The sequence below is a fragment of the Carcharodon carcharias genome, chromosome 31 (genome assembly GCF_017639515.1).
Source record: "Carcharodon carcharias isolate sCarCar2 chromosome 31, sCarCar2.pri, whole genome shotgun sequence".
In the NCBI taxonomy this organism is placed as follows: domain Eukaryota; kingdom Metazoa; phylum Chordata; class Chondrichthyes; order Lamniformes; family Lamnidae; genus Carcharodon; species Carcharodon carcharias.
The window spans coordinates 4,725,802-4,747,500 of NC_054497.1; the positions used below are offsets into that span (position 1 = coordinate 4,725,802).

General features: G+C 44.0%; 1 protein-coding gene across 1 annotated transcript in view; it reads left to right on the top strand.

Annotated features, from left to right (window-relative positions):
- The first annotated feature begins 540 nt into the window (after positions 1–540).
- Positions 541–21,699, top strand: part of LOC121271533 (histone-lysine N-methyltransferase KMT5C-like) — a 22,996-nt gene continuing 1,837 nt past the window's right edge. The window contains exons 1-9 of the mRNA XM_041177515.1: positions 541–609; positions 6,014–6,150; positions 8,887–9,052; positions 10,341–10,450; positions 14,258–14,421; positions 16,477–16,496; positions 18,215–18,351; positions 19,671–19,852; positions 20,926–21,699. The exon at positions 20,926–21,699 is cut by the window's right edge and continues 1,837 nt beyond it. Coding sequence (XP_041033449.1) covers positions 6,041–6,150; positions 8,887–9,052; positions 10,341–10,450; positions 14,258–14,421; positions 16,477–16,496; positions 18,215–18,351; positions 19,671–19,852; positions 20,926–21,699 — 1,663 coding nt within the window. The 5' untranslated portion in view covers positions 541–609; positions 6,014–6,040. The remainder of the gene's footprint in view (positions 610–6,013; positions 6,151–8,886; positions 9,053–10,340; positions 10,451–14,257; positions 14,422–16,476; positions 16,497–18,214; positions 18,352–19,670; positions 19,853–20,925) is intronic.

Genomic DNA, 21,699 nt, shown 5'->3' on the forward strand with positions numbered 1-21,699 from the left:
CCATGCTGTCGCCATTCCATAACTGTTTGTGAGGTGTATGCAAAGTCCATTGATTAACAGTGGCTGTTGTCTCTCGGCCATTCTGCCTTGTCCCAGTGTGTTTTCTCTGTGGTAGGACAAATAAAACTAGACGCTTCTAGCTCCTATCACAATCCTGACCGCCATTTGGCTGCTGAAGCTGCTGTCAGAGACTGATTTAAGAGTGAAAGGTAATTGTAACCAGGGCATAAAGGTAAATAATTATTTTCCAATAAAACTCAGGATTCGCCATGCGAATGACTGGCAATTGCATCAGAACTTGAATTTGGCCTCATCGTTTCCACCTATTTTCCTAAAATATATTTTTTTTTTTAGATACAAAGAATGGGTTGGGAGAAAAGTCGCTTAGCAACGCAAGGTAGGCTTCAGGGCGGCCTGTACTTCCGGTACACCCGAACCTGCTGGCAGGCGGAAGCGGGGACTGACTGGCGGCACGCCGAGCAACCAGAAGGCAGCATGGTGATGTAATACCCGGAGACCGACCAATCACCGGGCGGAGGAGGCGGGACCGGCCCGGCATCAGGTTTGGGTGGCGTGCGGAGGCACCTCGGGATTGTCTCTGGTTTAAAGGTAAGCTTGTAGCATCAGTAATTTTTTTTTTTAATAAAATGCCCAAAAAATTGCAAAGTGTAAATTAGGGCTTGGGGATGGTTTGGACATTTAAAAATGATTTCAATACCTGGAAATGGAAACCTAAGCTATTTGCTCTTTGTTTACAAATACATTGTAAATGTCCAGCAGTTTCAGCCCTTTTTACACTAATTGTCCTTCTTGAGTTATTGCAGCAGCTCACTTTGCTAATATATTTCTTCCCTCTGTACTAGTTTTCACCCAGGTGGGTACTGTTCACTGCTGGGTGCGATATCAGGCGTGCTGGGCAACCCCCCTCCACGCCCAGATACCTGTCCTCCCTCCCCAGGTGAGTGGTCATATCCCAGGTGAATGGCCATTTCCCATGAGCCAGGACAAACAGCAACTTGCACTTATATAGCACGTTTAACATAGTAAAAGCATCCCAAGGTGTTTCGCAGGAGCGTTATCGAACAAAAATTTGACACCGAGCCATGTATTTCAAAATCATAAGTGGCTTTTGCAGAATAGATAGGGAGAACCTGTTTCCACTGGCGGCAGAGTCAAGAACCAGAGGGCACCGGTTAAAGGTAATGAAGCGGCAACAGGGGGAAAAACTTTTATATGCAGCGAATGGTTAGGATCTTGAATGCATGGCCTGAGAATGTGGTTGAGGCAAATTCAGTCGAGGCTTTCACGAGAGAATTGGATAATTATCTGAAGAGAACATTTGCAGGGCTAAGGGGAAGAGGCAGGAGAGTGGGAGTCCAGCAGAGTGGGCACAGACATGTTGGGCTGAATTGCTTCCTGTGCTGGAACCATGCAATGATACGATTAGCACAGCTGACCAAAAGCTTTGTTAAAGATGTAGGTTTTAAAGGAAGAGAGAGAGACATCCAGAGAGAGATTTAAGAAAGTAATTCTAGAGCTTAGGGTCGAGTAAGCACAGGGGTGATGGGTAAAGTGGAGTTGATGCAATTAATAAGTATTAGAGAGGAGTTATATACAATTTTTTTTCATTCAGAGGATGGTGAGGGTGTGGAACTTACTGCCTGAAAGGGTGCTAGAAACCCTCAATGTATTTAAAAAGCATTTGGACGCATTTGAATGCGATAAATTCAGGACTATGGATGAAGAGATAGAAAGTCTGATTCGGCTGGGTAATTCTTTCTGCTAGCACAGGTAGGATGGGCCAAGTGGCTGCCTCCTGTGCTGTAAATGCTTGACTTTTCTATGGTAGGATACAGGCAGCAGAGCTTTGGATGAGCTCAAGTTAATGGAGGATATAAAGTGGGAGGTTGGCCAGGAGAGTATTGGAATAATCAAGTCTGGACAAAAGAAAAGCATGTTAGTGGGTTTAGCAGCAATTTTTACGATTGATTTGTTGGATGTGGGAGTTGCTGGCAAGGCCAGCATTTATTGCCCATCCCTAATTCCCATGATTTTGACCCAGTGATGATACAGGACCAGTGATATATTTCCATGTCAGGATGGTGTGTGACCGGGAGGGCGACTTGAGAAGATGTTCCTATGTGCCTGCTGCCCTTATCCTGAGGTGCTGTTGAAGAAGCCGTGACAGGCTATTGCAGTGCATCTTGTTGCTGCTACAAACTGCAACCACTGCGCTGGCAGTGAATGTTTAACATGATGGATGGTGCGCCAGTCAAGCGGGCTGCTTTGCCCTGGATTGTGTCGAGCATCTTGCGTGTTGTTGGAGCTTCACTCCTCCTGGCAGGTGGAGAGTTTTTCTTCAGTCTTTGTTGGAGGTAGAGAGAGCAAAGGAAGGGAGTTTGAGAAGACAGATTGTAGTGGAGTGGAGACCAGGGATCTCTTTGCATTTCAACATGGCCCTGAAACTGTAAGGAGCTCCGTCCATACCTGGTGATGAATGGCTGAACTGGTTGTCTACTGTAAAATGATCAAGTCTGCGTTCCTTGGAGTTGAGGGCCATACCAGGAGTAATGACCAGGGTGATCATTAACAGTTTAATGTGGACAAGTGCACCATAGGTGGAAGTGAGGCTTTAACAAAAACAGAAACAGAAATACTCTGAATGAAAAACTCATCAGGTCTGGCAGCATCAGCGGAGAAGAGCACAGTTGACGTTTCGAGTCCTCATGACCCTTCAACAGAACTAAGTAAAATTGGAAAGAGGTGAAATATAAGTTGGATTAGGTTGGGGGGGGTGGGGGGGCGGGGAGAACGGACAAGAAGAGCCGGATAGAGGGCCAGTGATAGGTGGAGATAACCAAAAGATGTCACAGACAAAAGAACAAAGAGGTGTTGAAGGTGGCGATATTATCTAAAGGAATATGCTAATTAAGGGTGGAGAGCAGGACAAGCAAGGTACAGATAGCTCTACAATGTAACTTCATCTGAAACAGATGGAAATGTGTTTGTACTCGAAAGAGTTACAGATAGCTCTAGTGGGGGTGGGGTGAAATAAGAGTAAAAGGGCATAAAAGGTATAGATAAACGATGGGTGGAAATACAATTTAAAATAATGGAAAAAAGTAGGAAAAGAAAAATCTATATAAATTATTGGAAAAAACAAAAAGGAGGGGGAAGAAACAGAAAGGGGGTGGGGATGAAGGAGGGAGTTCAAGATCTAAAATTGTTGAACTCAATATTCAGTATTGAGCTGTAAAGTGCCTAGTCGGAAGATGAGGTGCTGTTCCTCCAGTTTGCGTTGGGTTTCACTGGAACAATGCAGCAGGCCAAGGACAGACATGTGGGCATGAGAGCAGGGTGGAGTGTTAAAATGGCCAGCGACAGGGAGGTCTGGGTAATGCTTGCGGACAGACTGAAGGTGTTCTGCAAAGCGGTCACCTGGTCTGCGTTTGGAGGGGTTGGGGGGGGGGGGGGGGGTGTGAAGGGAAGATATATTTGGTGGTGTGACTTTGGTAGCTGCAGAGATATCATAGTGGATGGAGGATCAAAGGCTAGCTAGATGGTCATTGGTAGTACTGTTGTAAGTGATTTGAGGGAGAGTCCCGCACCACCACCCCCCCCCAACCTGGCCCCAGGGGCAGACATAGAAGAAACTGGCATTGTCATGGAGAAGGGAGATGTGAGTGGTGAGAGATACAAAGAAGTAACCAAGATGATTGATACATTGCAAAAATATATATATAGAAATATTAAGGAATGATGGAAGGCAGTGAACACACGAGAGAGAGCATGATGAATTGAGATGAAAGTGGCAATTGCTAAGGATGAGAAGCTGCTCACCGTAGAGGCTGTATGATTAAGAGGAAAGCAATGAATGTCACTGAGCTAATCAGTTGTAAGGGAAATGCTGCAGAAAAGCCTAACACCATCTCCCTCAAACCCGCATTTATCTTGCTCAACTGTCACCGAAATCTAGTTCCTGGGTGACTCTTTCTGTTTTGCGATTGGAATGTGGAGCTTGCTACCACAGGGAGTGGTTCAGGTGAGTAGCATAGATACGCGCTTGAGGGAAAGCTAGCTATACACATGGAAGACAAATGAATAGAAGATTATGTGGATAGAGTGAGATGAAGTAGAGCAGGAGGAGGCTCATGTGGAGCATAAGCATTGATATAGACCAGTTGTGCTGAATGCCTGTTTCCAGCCAGTAAATTTCCTGTAATTCAGTGCATCTGCACCTTTCTCATCTCCAGACTTGATCATTCCCTGGCCAGCCTTCTGTCCCCCACCTACCATAAACTGTAGCTGGTCCCAAATGTTGCTGCCTGTGCCTGACCCTGCAGCAAACCCCACGCCCGTTACTCCTCCCTCTCTACACGCTGGTTTCTTGTCCTTCAATCATCCTCCTCAGTAATGTCTTCCAGCTTTTCTATCCCCTCCTCCACTACACAGTTCTCCATTCCTTGGACTACAGTCTCTATGTATTCTTCCCCAAACCGCTGGTGGTCACTACTCCACCCACCTCAGCGTCCCCATACCCCGGCCCAAGCTGTGGCTACTCCGCCTAATCTTTGTTCCTTTAGTTCGCTGCCATTTTCCACATGACTCTGCAGCACTTGAGATGCTTTTCTACATTAAAGGCGCCATATAATTGCAAATTATTGTTGTTAGATAGCCTCAAAAGTGGGAGGTCTGACCAGTTTTCCGCTCCCTAACCCAAGCCCCTTTTTGGTGCTTCTGTGGTCGCCTCACTGACTTTCTATGGACAAAGTAACTTTGAAGAAAAACAGTGTTATGAAGGAAGTCACAAACTTGCCCTAAGAGCTTGGTGGGTGTGAGCTGTGAAACAGTTCAGATCAGTTTGATCACTGCTCTGTACCTAGCTAGTATTTAGTTGGTACAGATGTTATAATTGCACTGGGGAGGGAGAAAAAAATAATCCAGCGTTTGCACTCCCGTCCAGTCACCGGTAGCATCAAGTACAGATATGATTCAGCTCTGCTGTATTGCCCTCATGGACAATAATCTGACAGTACTCAATATCAAGACATGTATACGAGAAGTGGCTGTGATGCTCCTTTAGGTTGTGGGCACGCACCGGTATTTATCAGCCAATCAGCTTCAGTTGGTTAAAACTTGTGTCTGGCTCACCTACGAGGTGCTCAAAGTATTGGCCTCGGAAGTAAAAATGTCACCTAATTGGCTGTTGTGAATTGTTCTTGCCTCAGCTTCAGTAATTTTGACAGGCTGTTTGACCACTGGGGGCATCACAAGTAAGCCTAATCTTATCCAACTTTAATAATGGGGAGACAGTGGGGTAGGGGTAATGTCACTGGACCAGTAATCCAGAGGCCCAGGCTAATGCTCTGGGGACATGGGTTCACATTGAATTTAAATTCAATTCATAAAAAATCTGGAATTGAAAGCTACCTGGTTCACTAATCCCCTTTAACAAAGGAAATCTTGTGTGGTCTGGCCTACTTGTGGCTCTGTATCCACAGTAGATGTTGATGACTCTTGACTGCCCTCTGAAATGGCCGAGCAAGCAATTGAGTTCAGGAACAATTACGGATGGGCAACAAGTGCTGGCCTTACCAGCGACACCCACATCCCATGCAAGAATAAATAAGCAGGACAGGTCACATAGCAACCACTGACCCACACCCCTTGACCCAGGAACATTTAAGTTGTGTGTGTTAAGTAGTGCTCCTACATGCTTTCTTGGCTGAGATCCATTAACTCCACACACAATGAGAAGTGAACCTGGGACCTTGCTTTCTGCATGACTCAAGAGTACCATCTCCTTAACTGAGGAATTAACTGTTGACAGCAGTTTGTTTGTGATGAGGAGTTAGTTTGTTTTAAGAGCTGTTAGAGCTTTGGAGCTGAGTGTTTTTGAGTTTCCAGGCCTGGTGACAGCTTTGGAGATTTTGATTTCATTCCAACTTTAATTATAAGGCATGTTATCCTTACTTTGTGGTTGTTTATTCTGACGTATTCTTTCCAAATGCAGTACACAACAGTATGGTGATTGCAGGCCATGGAATCCATACGTGTGACAGCTAGAGATCTATGTGAATATGATGACCTTGCAACAAGCCTGGTGCTGGATCCTTACCTGGGTTTTCAAACCCACAAAATGAACATCAGGTACAACAGTTCAGTCGGTTATTTTTATTCTTCTAGTGTCAGCCACAGTTCAATGGGTAGCTCTCTCGTTTCTGAGTCACAACTCTGATTTACAGTTTCGAGCAAAAGATACGGGAGGAACGTGAGGAAGAATTTATTTACACTGAATGGTAATGACCTGGAATTCGCTGCCTACAAGGCTGGTGAAGCGGAGATGATCAATGATTGCAAAAGTAAATTAGATGGGCACTTGGGCATAAACATGCAGGGTTATGGAGATAGAGTGGAGGGATGGGACTGACAGGATTGCTCCACGGAGAGCTGGCATGGACTCATTGGGCCAAATAGCCTCCTTTTGCACTGTAAGACTCTATGACAAGGTTGTGGGTTGTCGTCCCGGAGCAACCCAGACTGGCACTGCCAGTGCAGTACTGAGGGGATGCTGCACTGTCAGAGGCGCAGTCTTTCAGATGAGATGTTAAACCGAACCCCAGTCTGGCAACTCAGGTGAACGTGAAACATCTCACGATACTATTTCAAAGAAGAGCAGGGGAGTTCTCCCCAGTGTTCTGACCAATATTTACCCCTCAATCAACATCGGAGAAACAGTTTATCTGCTCATTATCACATTGTTCTTTGTGGGAGCTTGTTGTATGCAAATTTGTGTCTGCATTTTCTACATTGCACAATTGACTATACTTCAAAAATAGCTTTATTGGCTATTAAGTGCTTTGGGACATCCTGAGGTTGTGAAATGCAAGACTTTCTTTGTTCCTTGGCTGTAGCCAATCTGTTTGAGCTCAGTCGTGCAAACCTCCACTGAAAACATTTAAACTGCTTGAGCTGTTTAAGATGATTAAAGGATTTTTATTTTAGAAACTATTTTATAAACACGAGAGGACATGGCTTTAGGGTGAAAGGGGAAAGGTTTAGAGGGAACATTAGGGGGAACTTCTTCACTCAGAGAGTGGTGAGAGTGTGGAACGAGCTGCCATCTGATGTGGTAAATGCGGGCTCACTCTTAAGTTTTAAGAATAAATTGGATAGATACATGGATGGGAGAGGTCTGGCGGGTTATGGACTGGGTGCAGGTCAATGGGATTAGCGGAATAATATTTCGGCACAGACTAGAAGGGCCAAATGGCCTGTTTTCTGTGCTGTAGTGTTCTATGGTCAAGGGAGGGGAGGGGAGAAGAGGAGTGCAGATCAAGGGGGCCTAACCTTAAAACTAGAACTAGGCTGTTCAGGGACGAGTTCGGGAAGCAGTTCTTCACACACAGGGTCGTGGAAACCTGGAACCCTCCTGCCCAGTTTGTGTCAGACAAGGGTGCGAAGAGTGACAGAACCAGGAAGGATAGTTGGAATTAAAATATACGTCAGCCATGATCTAATTGAATGACAGAATAGGTTCAACGGCCAGAATGGCTTTGTCTTGTTCTTGTGTCCCCCTCATGCCTCTGTTTCTCCTTCTACTAGCTCAGTTTGAAACTTTAAAACTAAGACTGATAGATTTTTGTTAACTGGAGGTATTAAGGGATGTGGGGCAAAGGAGGATGTTAGGTCTCAGATCAGTCATGATCTGATTGAATGATGGAACAGGATCAAGGGGCCAAATGGCTTCCTCCTGTTCCTATTTTTCCAGTATGTCCACCGTTTCTACTGCTGCACTGTTTTTCTTTTCTCCCTGCGAGCTTCCAGTTCTGCCTTCTGCCCTCCTTGTAATAGAGCCTCTACCCACTCTATTTTCAATAGTTTCTGTGCCAACTTTCCAACTTTCATTACGTTCATCTTGTCTGATTACATCGTGAACACTCCTGGATGATTTATAAGCTACCCCAGGTAATACCATCTGGAAGCATGGAGCTTCCACGTACATGACTTCTCCTGAACTCCATCTGTCCTGCAATGTTTGCTACACAACTACCTGTTCAACATTAAGATTTGGATGACCTGAATTTTTTTTCACATTTTTGACAAAATCAAAATCATCACTTTAAGCACCTGACTGCCTCTGGCCTTCACTCTTTCGCCATTCCCGTTGTTTCTTAAGGCTTGAAATGAAGGTATGCTACACGATTCCCTGAGTGAGGCTTTATCCACCCCTCAATCCTCCCTGTTACCCAACAATTTTCTTCTGCCTCTGGAACCCCGCCCATCTTTTCCCCATCACTACGAGCACCTCAGTTCATTATCATTTTGAGACTTAATTTCACTAATATTTGGCCTCTACTCTCCAAAGTTAAAATTCATTCAGGATACTACAGCCAGCATCTTCACCTTCACAACATCCCACTCCCCCATTACCCATGTCAATGTCTAGCTCTCTGTGCTTCTGTAGTGACTTGATGGTATTTGTTTTACCTCAGCAATCGCTAAGAGTACATCCCTGCTCCTTTCCTAGGTTCTCCCAGTGTCTTCGCCAATGTTAATCCCTTAACCATCATCACTAAAATAGATTGTCATCACCTATCTCATTATTGGCCTCTGTGCTTGCTAACGTTACAATTGTGACTACGCTTCTGAAGTACTTTGATGAATGTGAAACACTTTAGTACATCCTGAGGTTGTGAAAGGTGTTCTATGAATCCAGGTCCTTGCCCTTTTTTAGTGGCTTATTTGCTGACTTTTGGTCAGATGGTATTTTAACTGCTGACTATTAAGCCTTTGAGGATAGAAAGAACCTTTTGTTCTTGTTTGACAGGGGTCTAGTAAGAAGTCTAATTCTCAATGGTTCTGTGATGATTTTTTTCATTCCAGTAATCGACCCGTTGTAAGGAGACACCAATACCTCAGGGACATTCTACAAAAGTTTCTTAAGTCACGAGACTTGGAGACAGTGTATCGGGCCTTGACGTTAGGAGATTGGGCCTGGCATTACTTCTTGCACAAAACTCCTCTTGAAGAAGAAATATTCAAAGCTCAGGTGAGTGAGCAGGTGGATCATTTGTTTGCCGGTTTTTCTCCCTTTCCTTGAAACCTTCTTGTAATAAGGGTGTTGGCAGCTCTCGTCACCATGCCCGAGCATCCAATTTTTACCCAGACAGAATCTTGTAGGCTATACAGTTATGGAAATCATCACTGCTGGGCCCCATCCCATCTTCACCCAATGTCCATGCGTGCATTTTGCGGCACACAATAGGATAGGCAAGAAGGGATGTCAGGCTGATTTTCTTTGTTCCCTTGTCCTAAACGCAGGAATGCTGAGGCCAACTGTGGAGTGCTGCCAATCCTCATCAGCTTTGTCTGTCTCAGTACCATGTAGTGTATATACTGACTAAGCTATCAGGGTGGAATTGTATAAAATGTCCCCTGTGTTAATGTTAATTACATTGTTAAGGTTGAGGATAAATAAGTGGAGGGTATTGATTGATTAAGTTTCTTGAGCACATATAAAGAGACACTGGGTGAGTTAGTAGATAGGAAGCAGACATAGGTCATGCTGCATTCTGTAAATAAATTATCAAGAAAAAGAATTGCATCCAGTTTCATACTTAACCATCTGGCTTGGGATCCAGTTATCACCTTGGCCTGGTGACTGGAATGTGTGGTTTATATGTTTTGCAGGAAACAATTATAAAGCATCAAGCTATCCATTCTAAATTGTGCATTTGCAAATTATTCCATTCTGCTCCTCTGCCTCAATCTCCATAAGACACTGCCTTCCACTGGAGTGCAGCTCGTCATGCATTGGCTGCCCTCTGGGGTCTTATCCAAGTATTCATTCTTGTGTGTAAGTCCAGAAAGTAAAGATTGACAGGTAACCTCACTATTGGTGTCACAGATTAGCCCTGATTTTGTCCTTGCCCACCATCCACACAGTTTCAGTATTTGTTGGATGGGATCAGACACCTCTGATTTTTTTTTCTCTTCACACTTCTCCCGTCCCTTATTCTATGCCCCATATTGAGGCGTTGATCCCAGCTGTAACAGCCTCGGCTGAAACTAGTTATTTCACTGCAAAGCAGGCTCAAGCTTTGGGACCTGCTTGTCTGTTCAGGTGAGTGCTGCACCGGACAGCTCCTTTTACGAATCGAATTGTTTTACCCATTGCAAATTTAAATTGTGTTTTTTTAATCTTGTTTTTAGTTTTGTGGTCTGTTTCATGTGCTCTGCATGCGCACACACACACACACACACATATAGAATTTACTCTGCAAGTGCCTTTCAGAATAGATATTTGTTAAACTCCTGGATTTCTGGTGTTGACTTAGGTATTCCGTTATCTTCGAATATTCCTACCTGAAAGTGGCTTCGAAATTCTACCTTGTAATCGATACTCTTCGGAATCCAATGGAGCCAAGATTGTATCCTTGAGAAAATGGTTTGTTTCTTTGTCTTTAATATGACATATAAGTTGTGGAGCGGATGATGATGTGGGATAAGATGCTCACCCTTTTAGCTCTGTAACTCGGGTTGAAGTTCCCCCAGGCTAATGTGATAAATGCACTAGCTTGGCTCAGTTGGTAGCGTATAAGTCAGAAGATCACAGGTTCAAGTCCCACTCCTGGGCTTGAGCACAAAGCCCTGGCTGGTGCTTCAGTACGACTGCAGCACGTTTGGATGATATGAAAGAAAGACCCATCTGCCTGTTCAAGTGGCTGTAAAAGATCCCTCTGATGCAATTCAGAAAAGAGCAGGGAGATCTCCCAGCCTTCTGTGCAACATTCATCCTTCGAATAACATCACCAAGGCAGTGCTTATCATCTACTTCATTGCTGTTTGTGGGACTTTGCTGCGTGCACATGCCAAAGCAGCATCAAGACCTAAATTTCAAAAGGCCTGAAGACATGAAAGGCGCTACAATAATGCAAGTTCTTTCTTTTAAAGTCTGTTGGGCGTAAGGGTTGTATCATGAAATTAATCTGGACAATCTCATTTCAGTTTCTGGTCAGTGTGGGTCCAAGCACAAACTGTTTCTCACTTCGCACCAATGGTTATCTCGGAATAGCTTTCCTCAGTACTAACATCCTTCAACTTTGAGCACAAAATATTCCTAAATAAGAATCCCCACCTCTTATAGCAAGCATATTCATACAAATGTGATTTGCCCAATATATGTGTTGGACACTAAATGCATTGGACTCCCTAATGCACAAGCTTTTGAAGAGGTAAACCACTGGGATCCCTAATCTCATTAAAAAGTGGCAATGCTATGTCCCACAATTGCTCAGCTGATCCAAAATGGATTTATTTAAATGAAAACCAACAGATTATTTGTATTTGTCAGGCAGCTGCAGCAGCTGATAGCTATCTCCATCAGTTGTTCACACAGCTAACAACCAGGGCAGTCGAACAGTGCACACGTCAGGCAACTTCAGTCAGCTCCTCCTAGGGCATTCAGAATGGTAACTGGAACGGACACTCGGCTGCTCATCCAAATGTTTGGCAACACTTTTAGCGAAGTGCGATAAGTTTATTAAATTGGCCAAAACACACCCCCTCCTTGAAATGTTATGAGGATGTCTTCTGTGATTGCTAATGGCAATGATATAGGCAACTGCCTGAGATAGGTTTAGATGATGTACTTCAGAAGTTTGAACACAAAATCTATGCTGACATTCTGAGGGAGTGCTGCACTGTTGGAGATGCAGTCATTCAAATAAGTAGTTAAACCGAGGCCCCGCCTGCCCTCACAGGTGAGTAAATGATCCCATGACACTATTTTGAAGAAGAGCAATGGGAAATTCTCCCCAGTGTCCTAGACAATATTAATCCCTCAACCAATGTAACTTCAAAGAGAAAATCTGGTCATTATGCGCAAATTGGCTGATGCATTTCCTATGTTACAACTATGACTACGCCTCAGAACTACTTCGTTGCCTGTAAGAATGCTTTGGGACGATCTGAGGTTATGATCGATGTGATCTGTAATTGCTGATTTGGGTTAGCAATTCAGCTGGACCTCACTTATGAGGCTTCCAAGTGGAACAAGGGCACACCTTTGGTGGAAGAGCAAATTAATCCTAGGCTGCTTTTCATACCTAGTTGCTTGTTGCAGAGACCCTCAAGCAAGTTAGGGAATCCAGGAGCCCACAACTATCATGTTAACAATGTAAAGTTACCTTCCTGTTAGCTTAGAATGACTTAATTCATCTTCTGGAGGCTCATGCCAGGATAAAAGCATAGGAACCGAGGAGCAGGAGTAGGTCATTATTCAGCGCTTCAAGGCTATTCCACCATCCTCCCAGAATCTACCCAATCGAATCCCCACAGGATCTTATGTTTCAGCAAGATCATCTCTCATTTTTCTAAACTCCAATGGGTATAGGCCCAACCTGTTCAACCTTTCTTCATAAGAGAAGCCCCTAATCCCAGGAATCAGTCAAGTGAGTCTTCTCTGAACTGCTTCTAACGCAATTATTTCCTTCTTTCAAATATGGAGACCAAACTGTATGCAGTATTCCAGATGTGGTTTCATCAAGGCCTGTACAGCTGCAGTAAAACTTCCCTACTTTTACATTCCCTTTTCCCATTTCCCTTGCATTAAATGCTATCATTCCATTTGCCTTGCTGATCACTTGCTGTACCTACATACTAACTTCTTGTGATTCATGTATCAGGACACCCAGATCCCTCAGTCTCATCGAATTGTGCAATCTCTTCACATTTAAATAGTATGCTGCTTTTTTATCCTTCCTGCCAAAGTGGACAAGTTCACATTTTCCCAAATTATAATTCTTAATAAAGGATTCTAGCAATTTCCCTCTGACAGATGTTAGGCTAACTGGCCTAGAGTTTCCTGCTTTCTGTCTCCCTCCTTTCTTGAATTAAAGTTATTTCATTAGCTATTTTCCAATCCTTTGGAACACTTCCAGAATCTAAGGACTTCCATGGATTGTGAGTTTAGACAGTGTGTTTTGGCAGGCTACACAACCGGGTACAAAAACAAAATTACCTGGAAAAACTCAGCAGGTCTGGCAGCATCGGCGGAGAAGAAAAGAGTTGACGTTTCGAGTCCTCATGACCCTGTCGAAGGGTCATGAGGACTCGAAACGTCAGCTCTTTTCTTCTCCGCCGATGCTGCCAGACCTGCTGAGTTTTTCCAGGTAATTTTGTTTTTGTTTTGGATTTCCAGCATCCGCAGTTTTTTGTTTTTATTTTTTTACACAACCGGGTAGTCCATCAGAGCCAATTCTTATCCACTTTTCACTTGACATCCATCCCCACATCTTTGTGGTTTCCAGCAGGCACCACAGGAACCCGGGGCATGTGTGTGCTGAGTTGTTTTCCTCTCTCTCATATAGGATATATATATATATATATATATAGGACACCTGAAGTGAAGAGACCAGTTGTAGAGCCCTTACTACATCCTTGGCTGGGATGAGTTAACTCAGCAAAGTCTGCCAAAGGGTTCGGGAACTTCCTGGTCTGGTGAGGCTCGCTTCCACTAAAAACAGTGCCATTCCCAATCAAGACACTGGTTTGTGCATAAGAACACAAGAAATAGGAGCAGGAATGGACATATGTTCCGTTCAGCTTGCTCCACCGTTCTATATGATCATGGCTGATCTTGGGCTTCAACTCCATTTTCCCGCCCAGCCCCCATATCCTTGGATTCCCTGAAACACCAAACATTTGTCTATCCCAGCCTTTGTCTTCAACAAAGGGGCATCCACGAGCCTCTGAGATAGACAATTCCAAAGACACTCAACCCTTTGAGTGAAGTAATTTCTCCTCAACTCAGTCCTAAATGATCGGCCCCTTATCCTGAGACTGTGCCCCCAAGTTTTAGGTTCCCCAACCAGCATAAACAGCCTCTCAGCGTCTATCCTATCAAGCCCCTTCAGAATCTTATATGTTTTAATGAAGTTGCCTCTCATTCTTCTAAACTCCAGGGAATACAAGCCCAATTTACTCAGCCTCTCATCTTAGAGCAAACCCCCTCATTCCGGGGACCAACGTAGTGAACCTTCACTGTACCGTCTCCAATGAAAATATATCCTTCCTTAAATGTAGAGACCAAAACTGCGCACACTAATCCAGATGTGGTCTCGCCAAAGCTCTGTACAATTGTAACAAGACTTGTTTATTCCTATACTCTAATCTCCATGCATTAAAGGCCAACATGTCATGCAGCTTTCCTTTTCCCCCTGGTTTAATCAGCAGTTTGGTTTTTATTGAACAGGAAGGAGAATGATAAGATCGAACTGCTTGTTGGCTGCTTGGCAGAACTTTCTGAGAAGGAGGAATCTCTCCTGCGCCCAGGGGAGAATGACTTCAGTGTGATGTACTCAACTCGCAAAAAATGTGCTCAGCTCTGGCTGGGGCCTGCTTCCTTCATCAACCACGGTAAGTGACTAATAACTGACCTTTTTTAAGGGGAAATCAGAGGGTAGGTACTTTCAGTCGAAAGTGTTCAACCATTTTAATTTTACATAATCATATCCTTTGATAAATCTTCACTGACTTTTTTAAGATGTAAAGTGTCTTGGGGAGATGTACCAGATCTGGGTGCCCCTGCTCACCTGCTCTGTGATGTGTTACAGCGAAATACCTACGATGCTCTGAAGTGGTTCCGTTGGAAATAATGAGGATGAGCTTTTGTCCCAGTCCTCAGGGCTAACCCAGAGTCCCCGGAATACCTCAATATCAGCTAGTGTCACAGCACTAGGTTTTAAACTGAGGCCCAGTCTGCTCCCTTGGGTTGATGTAAAAGTTTACATGGCCTTATTTCGTAGAAAGCCAGGGAAGTTATCCCTGGTATCCTGGCCAATATTTATCCCTCAACAAACATCACTAAAAGAAATTATCTAGACATTATCAAATTACTGTTTGTGGGAGCTTACTGTGCGCAAGTTGGCTGCCACGTTTCCTACGTTATAGCGTTGACTCCACTCCCAAGTACTTCATTGGCAGTGAAGCATTTTGGGAGTCCTGAGGTTGTGGAAGGCGCTATATAAATACAAGTCTTTCTTTTTTATCTCAAAACTGTACCATAAAAACCTTGTCCTTGGATACTGGCCAGCCTTATCAGACAGATTTTATCTGTTAACGTTCTTTTGTATTCCCATCTCTTAAGCTTGCGGTTAAATGTAGTTTAGCCAGCATTAAGAGTTCTGCTAAGGGATGTTTAAAACAGACTTTCCCTCCAAAACACACATCCTATCCTTGCTGGTATGTTGTCCTGATAATTTACGGATTCTTTAAGTTTATAAAATATATACACAGTTAGCACAACATCTTTTCACTCCTGGGACTGGGATTTGAATCCAACCTGATCTGATGCATTGGAAATCTCCTATCTCTGGTTCTAAGGATTCTGTTCAAGGATTGTTTTTGAAGTAGTCTCGATTCGGTTCCCAACGAGCAGGCGACCACATCACAAACTCATTGATAAAATGGCACCAGTTGGTATTAAAGTTGCAGGCTCGCTCAGCTGTCACTTTTCTCCCCTCCTACGTGCAACATTTTACATTTGTCCATATTAAATTTCATCAGCCATTGTTCTGCATATTTATGTTAGAAACAATGATGGTCCCTGAGCTACCCCACTCAATGCTCCTCCGACCCCTACCCCTCCTTGCCTTACACAGCCCCTCTGATAAGTACTCCTTTTCTATCCTTAAGCCAATTTCATAATCATTCCTAGTTTTACCCTGAATCCTTATAGCTTTGTGTTCAATTAAGAATTTAATCTGAAGCTTTAGCAAAGTTCTTTGGATGTCTAGGTAAGCTGCATCATGGGACTTCCTGCAGTCCACTTGGGATGTGACATCCTCGAAGAAGTCAAGGAGTTTTGGTCGGGCAGGCTCTTCCCCTTTGTGAGTCCGTGTTGACTGCCCACTGGGTTATTGCACAGGTTATCCTCACCCTTACTCCCGATAATCAGTTCCACTATTGTGCACGATATTGAAGTGAGACTGACGGGTCTGTAGTTGCTGGTTTTGTCCACCTCTTTGACTCTGAGCATCGCATTAGCATGTTTCCAGCCTGCTGGCTATCGATTCCCTCTTGATGATCCTTGGCGCCGTTGAAATCTCACCTTAGCCTCTGTCAGCACTCTGGGATAAATATCATCTATCCCTGGGGATTTATTTATCTTCAGCGCTTTAGACTACCCATCTTCCATCTCATTTATATCGAAGTCCTTCCTACCAACAGAATAGATTTACAGTCAACACTGTTTCAAATCAAGGCTTGGTGAATTAAAATGGTGAACTTGATTCTGATATTGTTATTATTCCAAACAGTCCATGTGCCATCAGGGTCAATAGGAAGATTACTTTTAAGACAGATATTCCTGAAGATATTGTATTCAAAAATTAAAATCTTTTTGAAAGGTGCATGTGGAATAAATTTAATTATATTAATTAATATTTCTCTTTTTTTCTCTGTGTCCTGAAGACTGCAGGCCAAACTGTAAGGTAAGAGAGCAACCATTTTCATGTGCTCTTAGCTGATTTTATATTGTAGTAGCTGCCACCTCATGTTGGACCAGCGGCTTTGCCCTGTGGCTTTCAATGCCACGCTCAAAACTATTCCCAAATTCCTATTACTGTACTCGTTTTTCTTCTCACATGAAGCTACCAACTTACAATGGAGTATAAGCCTGGCTCTGAATCAACCCTACAATAGACCTGAGGCGATGATCTAGGCTGATATATCGGTGCAGCACTCAGAGTGCTGCATTGACAGACATGCTGCTTTTTTGGGAAGAGATGTAAAACTGTGGCCCTATCTGCCAGTTCAGGTGGTACGATTCCTTGCCGGCATTTGTTCCTCATCTAACAATACCAAAACTGAGTTACTGGTCGTTCATCTCACTTGCTGTTTGGGAAATTGGCTACAACAGGGAATTCTTCAAAAGTAATTCACTGACAGTGCTATTGGTGGGTCCCAAGCTTTTCTTTGCTCACTTGATTTTCCTATGTGTTCACTTGTAATTAGGAGCCCCTATCCTTACATTGTTCAAGGGTCTTATTATTAATTATTATTAATGTGCCCTAATTGCCCCTTGGAGAGAGATGTGCCAACTTGATGCAGGATGGGGATTAATCTGTGAAACTTTCCTGCTCCGCATAATTCATTGTTACACCAGCCGGTGCCTCTATTCACAAGTCAGATAACTTATGATAGTCAGTGAGCTGTTCCCAGAAATGTTTTTTTTTCCTCCCTGTTCACGTTCTTGACCATTGGGACATCATTGGCTCAGAGGGCAGTAGAATTGCTACTGTATGCCGAGTCCAAAAGTGGGCACAGAGGCAGGCCCTTGGCAGAGGTTGGGAGATAACAATGACCAGTCATTGTTGCTGTGGGGGTGGGGACTATAGTGGGTTGGCATGATGGGAAAATGAATTAATTTTTGCCAAAGGTGCATCAATTTTCTGGCATATTTGTCCTTTAAACTCTGTCAGAAAGCAGGCTTTTGTTGTCCAGAGAGTGGCCAGCCCTGAAACTGGACCTGTGTAAACCTGAGCAAGGCTGGAAGAGAGATGGGCCTCCTACTCAGCCTCTGCCATAGCAGCTGTGAAAGCGGGAAGTGGGTGAAAATAGCCTTCTGTTTACCGACCCCTCCTTCCCTGTGGGAAAACGGCTTGACCTTTCATACATCCTCGTGACAACGACAACAATTTGCATTGATAGTCTACATAGTCCAAAGGTGCTTTATGGGAGCGTTAATCAAACAAAACTTGAAACAGAGCCTCATAAGGGAATATCAGGACAGGTGACCAAAAGCTTGGTCAAAGAGCTTTGTTTTAAGGAGCGCTTTAAAGGAGGAGGAAAAGGTTTAGGGAGGGAGTTCCAAAGACAGCACAGCTAAGAGCGGAAACCCATGGTGAACAGCATGAAGCTGAATGCTTCTGCTCTGAAACCTGGGATATCTGTACTTCAGTGCAGTGCCTGCCATTTTTTTATTATATATCCTATTACGAGATGTGGGTGCTGTTGGCTAGGTCAGCATTTATTGCCCATCCCTAATTGCCCTTGAGAAGGTGGCGGTGAGCTGTCGCCTTGAACTGCTGAAGCCCATGTGGTCTAGGTACACCCACGGTGCTAGTTCTGTGATTCGCTTGCTGTTTGCGAAATCGGCTGCAAAAGAATTGGGATTTGTCTCATATTTCCCCTTTCTTTCCTTGCACAGTTTGTTCCTACTGAAGGCGACCGGGCATGTGTCAAAGTTCTTCGGGACATTGAACCCGGAGATGAGATCACCTGTTATTATGGTGACAGTTTTTTTGGTGAAAACAACGAGCTGTGCGAATGCTACACATGTGAAAGGTAAGGGTTAAAATAATCGAAAAGCAGAATACTGCAGATGCTGGAAATCTGAAACAAAAACAGAAATGCTGGACATAGTCACCAGGTTATGGCAGCATCTGCGGAGAGAGAAAGAGTTAACATTTCAGGTCTGTTTTTCAGAACTGGGAAAAGTTAGAAATCCTAGATTTTAGATTGAAATGCTAGATTTTTAGATGTTAGAAAAGTTAGGTTTTGAGCAAGGGGCGGATGGGACAAGGACAAAATGAAGGTCTGTGATAGGGTGGAAGACAGGAACGTCAGAAGAGTCAGAATCAGGCACTTTGCAGCCTTCGGGACTTAATATTATGTTCAACAATTTCAGACCATAATCTCGATGCCCATTTTGTTTCCTTTTCTTTGCATGTTTTGGTTTTTCTTTTGATTTTGGCTTGCAGTCAGCGGCACACTTATTAAAAAAAATTTGTTCATGGGATGTGGACATTGCTGGCTAGGCCAGCATTTATCGCCCATCCCTAATTGTCCTTGTTCAGAGGGCATTTAAGAGTCAACCACATTGCTGTGGGTCTGAAGTTATAGGTAAGTAAGGACAGCAGATTTCCTTCCCTAAAGGACATTATTGAACCAGATGGATTTTTTTTTACAATAATCGGCAATGGTTTCATGATCATCATCAGACTTTTAATCCTAGATTTTTATTAGATTCAAATTTCACCATCTGCCATGGTGAGATTCGAAGCCAGATCCCCAGGGCATTACCCTGGGTCTCTAGAATACTAGTCCAGTGACAATACCACTATGCCACCACCTCCCCTCTCGGCACATCTTTTTGTTTCTGAAGAAAAGTCATATTGGACTAGAACCATTAACTCTCTTTCTCACTCCACAGATGCTTCCACACGTGCTGAGTTTTTCCAGCACTTTGTTTTTATTTTTTGTTTCTTTCTTTACCCCATCATCATTCCCTTTGGCCCTAAAAGGTTAGCTTTTCTGTCATTCACCCTATCACAGACCTTCCTTCTGTCCTTATCCAACCCACCTATTGCGTTTCTAACTTTTGTCAGTTAAGATGTAGGAATAAAATAACCCTGGGTCACCTCTGGAACACCTAATCTGATGTTAATAACTTCAACTTGAAGACCATGATCGCAGCTAGTGCCTTTTGCTGTCACGTCCGTTTTATGCCAGCACCTATTGAAGCACGCACCAGCAACAATCAGCACCGTCTCGAGAGGACGTAGAAATGTGGGAGGGCTGGGAAGTAGTGAATGATCAGAAATTCATTAGTGAAAATCCATACGATTTCTCTTTCTAAAAAAGTTGATCTTTACTCTTTCCAGGCGAGGAGAAGGAGCCTTCAGGATGAAGAAACGTGACGTTGAGATGGGCGCACTCTGTAAGTACGGGCTGAGAGAGACCGACAGTCGCCTGAGTCGTATGAATCAGAAAGGCAAAGGAAGACGGACCAAGGGAGCACGTGTTGATTTGTATCAGAAAACCGCAGAAAGGGCCTTGTGGCAGAGTGAGTGCAATCACAAAAGAAGCTTATCCTTCAATTGGAAGGGTCGGGATATCTGGATTATGGTGCTGTGGTGGGGGTGGGGCAGTGCAACATTCCTCTGAATTCGGATTCTTCTTTCTGCAATGCTTGAGCACATCAAAATTCCTAAGTTTAAAAACTATTTCGGTCACAAGTTAGTTATGGATGAAGAAGATCACTTGGCTCATCTTAGCTCATCCACATGGTTCTTAAATTGTTTTCACCTCCACTTCTCTTCCTGGAAGTCCTACGTTGATCAGTCCTGGATTTTCCATTTACTAACTTTACCCTGTGCCCCCCTTCTCTTACTCCCAGTTTAATTTTCTGGATTTGCCTTTCCTATACTGTTTTACATTCTTAAACTACTCTAGAAGATCAACTTTACGTTGGTCTCTCTTGAAGGCTGCAATTTTTCTTCATACTCACACTAGTGATCAGCCTTGTTGCTGAATTTTGCGCGCTTTCCAATGTTTGAATCTCTCCTTTGTCTCTTGGTTACCAGAACTGGACACAGTCCTCAAGGTGTGGACTGACCACCATGTCATAAGGTGTCTACTAGGGGCATTGGCACAGCCCAGGAGCAGGCTGCATGCCCCTCACTGCTGATCGAGCAGACCAAGAACAATGGTTGTAAATAATAACAGGTAAATGGGGAACTTTCCTGAAGTATCTCCTACCCCCCACCACCCCCCAGTTTAAAAACAAAGGGCTTGTTAGATAACCCCGATGGCAACACTAGTGGAGGTGCTATAATTGGCACAAGTGCCCTTTTTGTAGAGAGGGTAAAATAATCCAGTTTAACTGATATGCAGTGAATCTTATTGGATTGCGTGTGTAGATGTGAAGTGAGGGCAGAATCACCTCGGCTCTGACGCCCTCTGTGGCCCGATAAGCATCCAATCCTTAGACATAAAGAGTGGACATATAGGTGAGATGGCAGCAAGATTAATGCCATCAGTGCAAAATTGGACAAAAACATTGGGGAGGTGATTTCCCAAACACGATGCTGAGCATGCTTGTTAAATCTTTCTCTCTCTCTCATTTTTAAACTTCAGCTTCAGACAGAAGGCTCTCTTTAAATTCGAGGAGAAACAAGCAAGGAAAATGGAAAAGGCGGACCCCACGAAGCACTCACTCAAAGTCACCGTCTGCACTTCGATCAATGGCACTGCAGCTGCAGAACGCTCGGGGTGGCAAAGGAGAGAAGGCGGCAACCAATGGGAGCTCAGTGGAGTATCTGCCGAATGGGAGCCAGACTGCTTATCATGGGAGGGAGTCTCCATTGGAGAAAAGCAAGCCAGAAGGACTTCACCAGGGGTTTGGATATTCCTCTACGTTACAACTTCAGCCCACAGCTAAGAAAACTGATCCTGAAACACCAGCAACATTCCTGATGCCAGAAGGCATCCTCCTAAAGGATCTGCGAGTGGATTTATTTGATTGTGCAGATCTAGCTGGGCCGTTGACCAATTTGAATGAAGCAGCTACAAGGAAAAATGGGAGAGATTTGTGGGACAAACCAGAGGCAGACCCAATCCCAGTTGTCCTTCAATGGCCAGAAGAAGTGTCCAGTCAGAAAGCTCCTACAAGCGCCAATGGAGTCCTAGCATCTAAACTCAAACCGAGAAAGTCATCAGAGCCAGTTTTGAAGAATTTTAATGCTCCCGATTTCGCAACTGAAGTAACCCTTCCCTTGCTGGACCAAGCACCATTCAAACCACAGAGCACAAATGGAGACCCTTCTCCAGGCCCACCTCCTGTTCATTTACAGACTGCCAGCGAAAAGGTATCTGGTGGCACCCTGACCAGGAAACGGAGGAGGAGGAGGC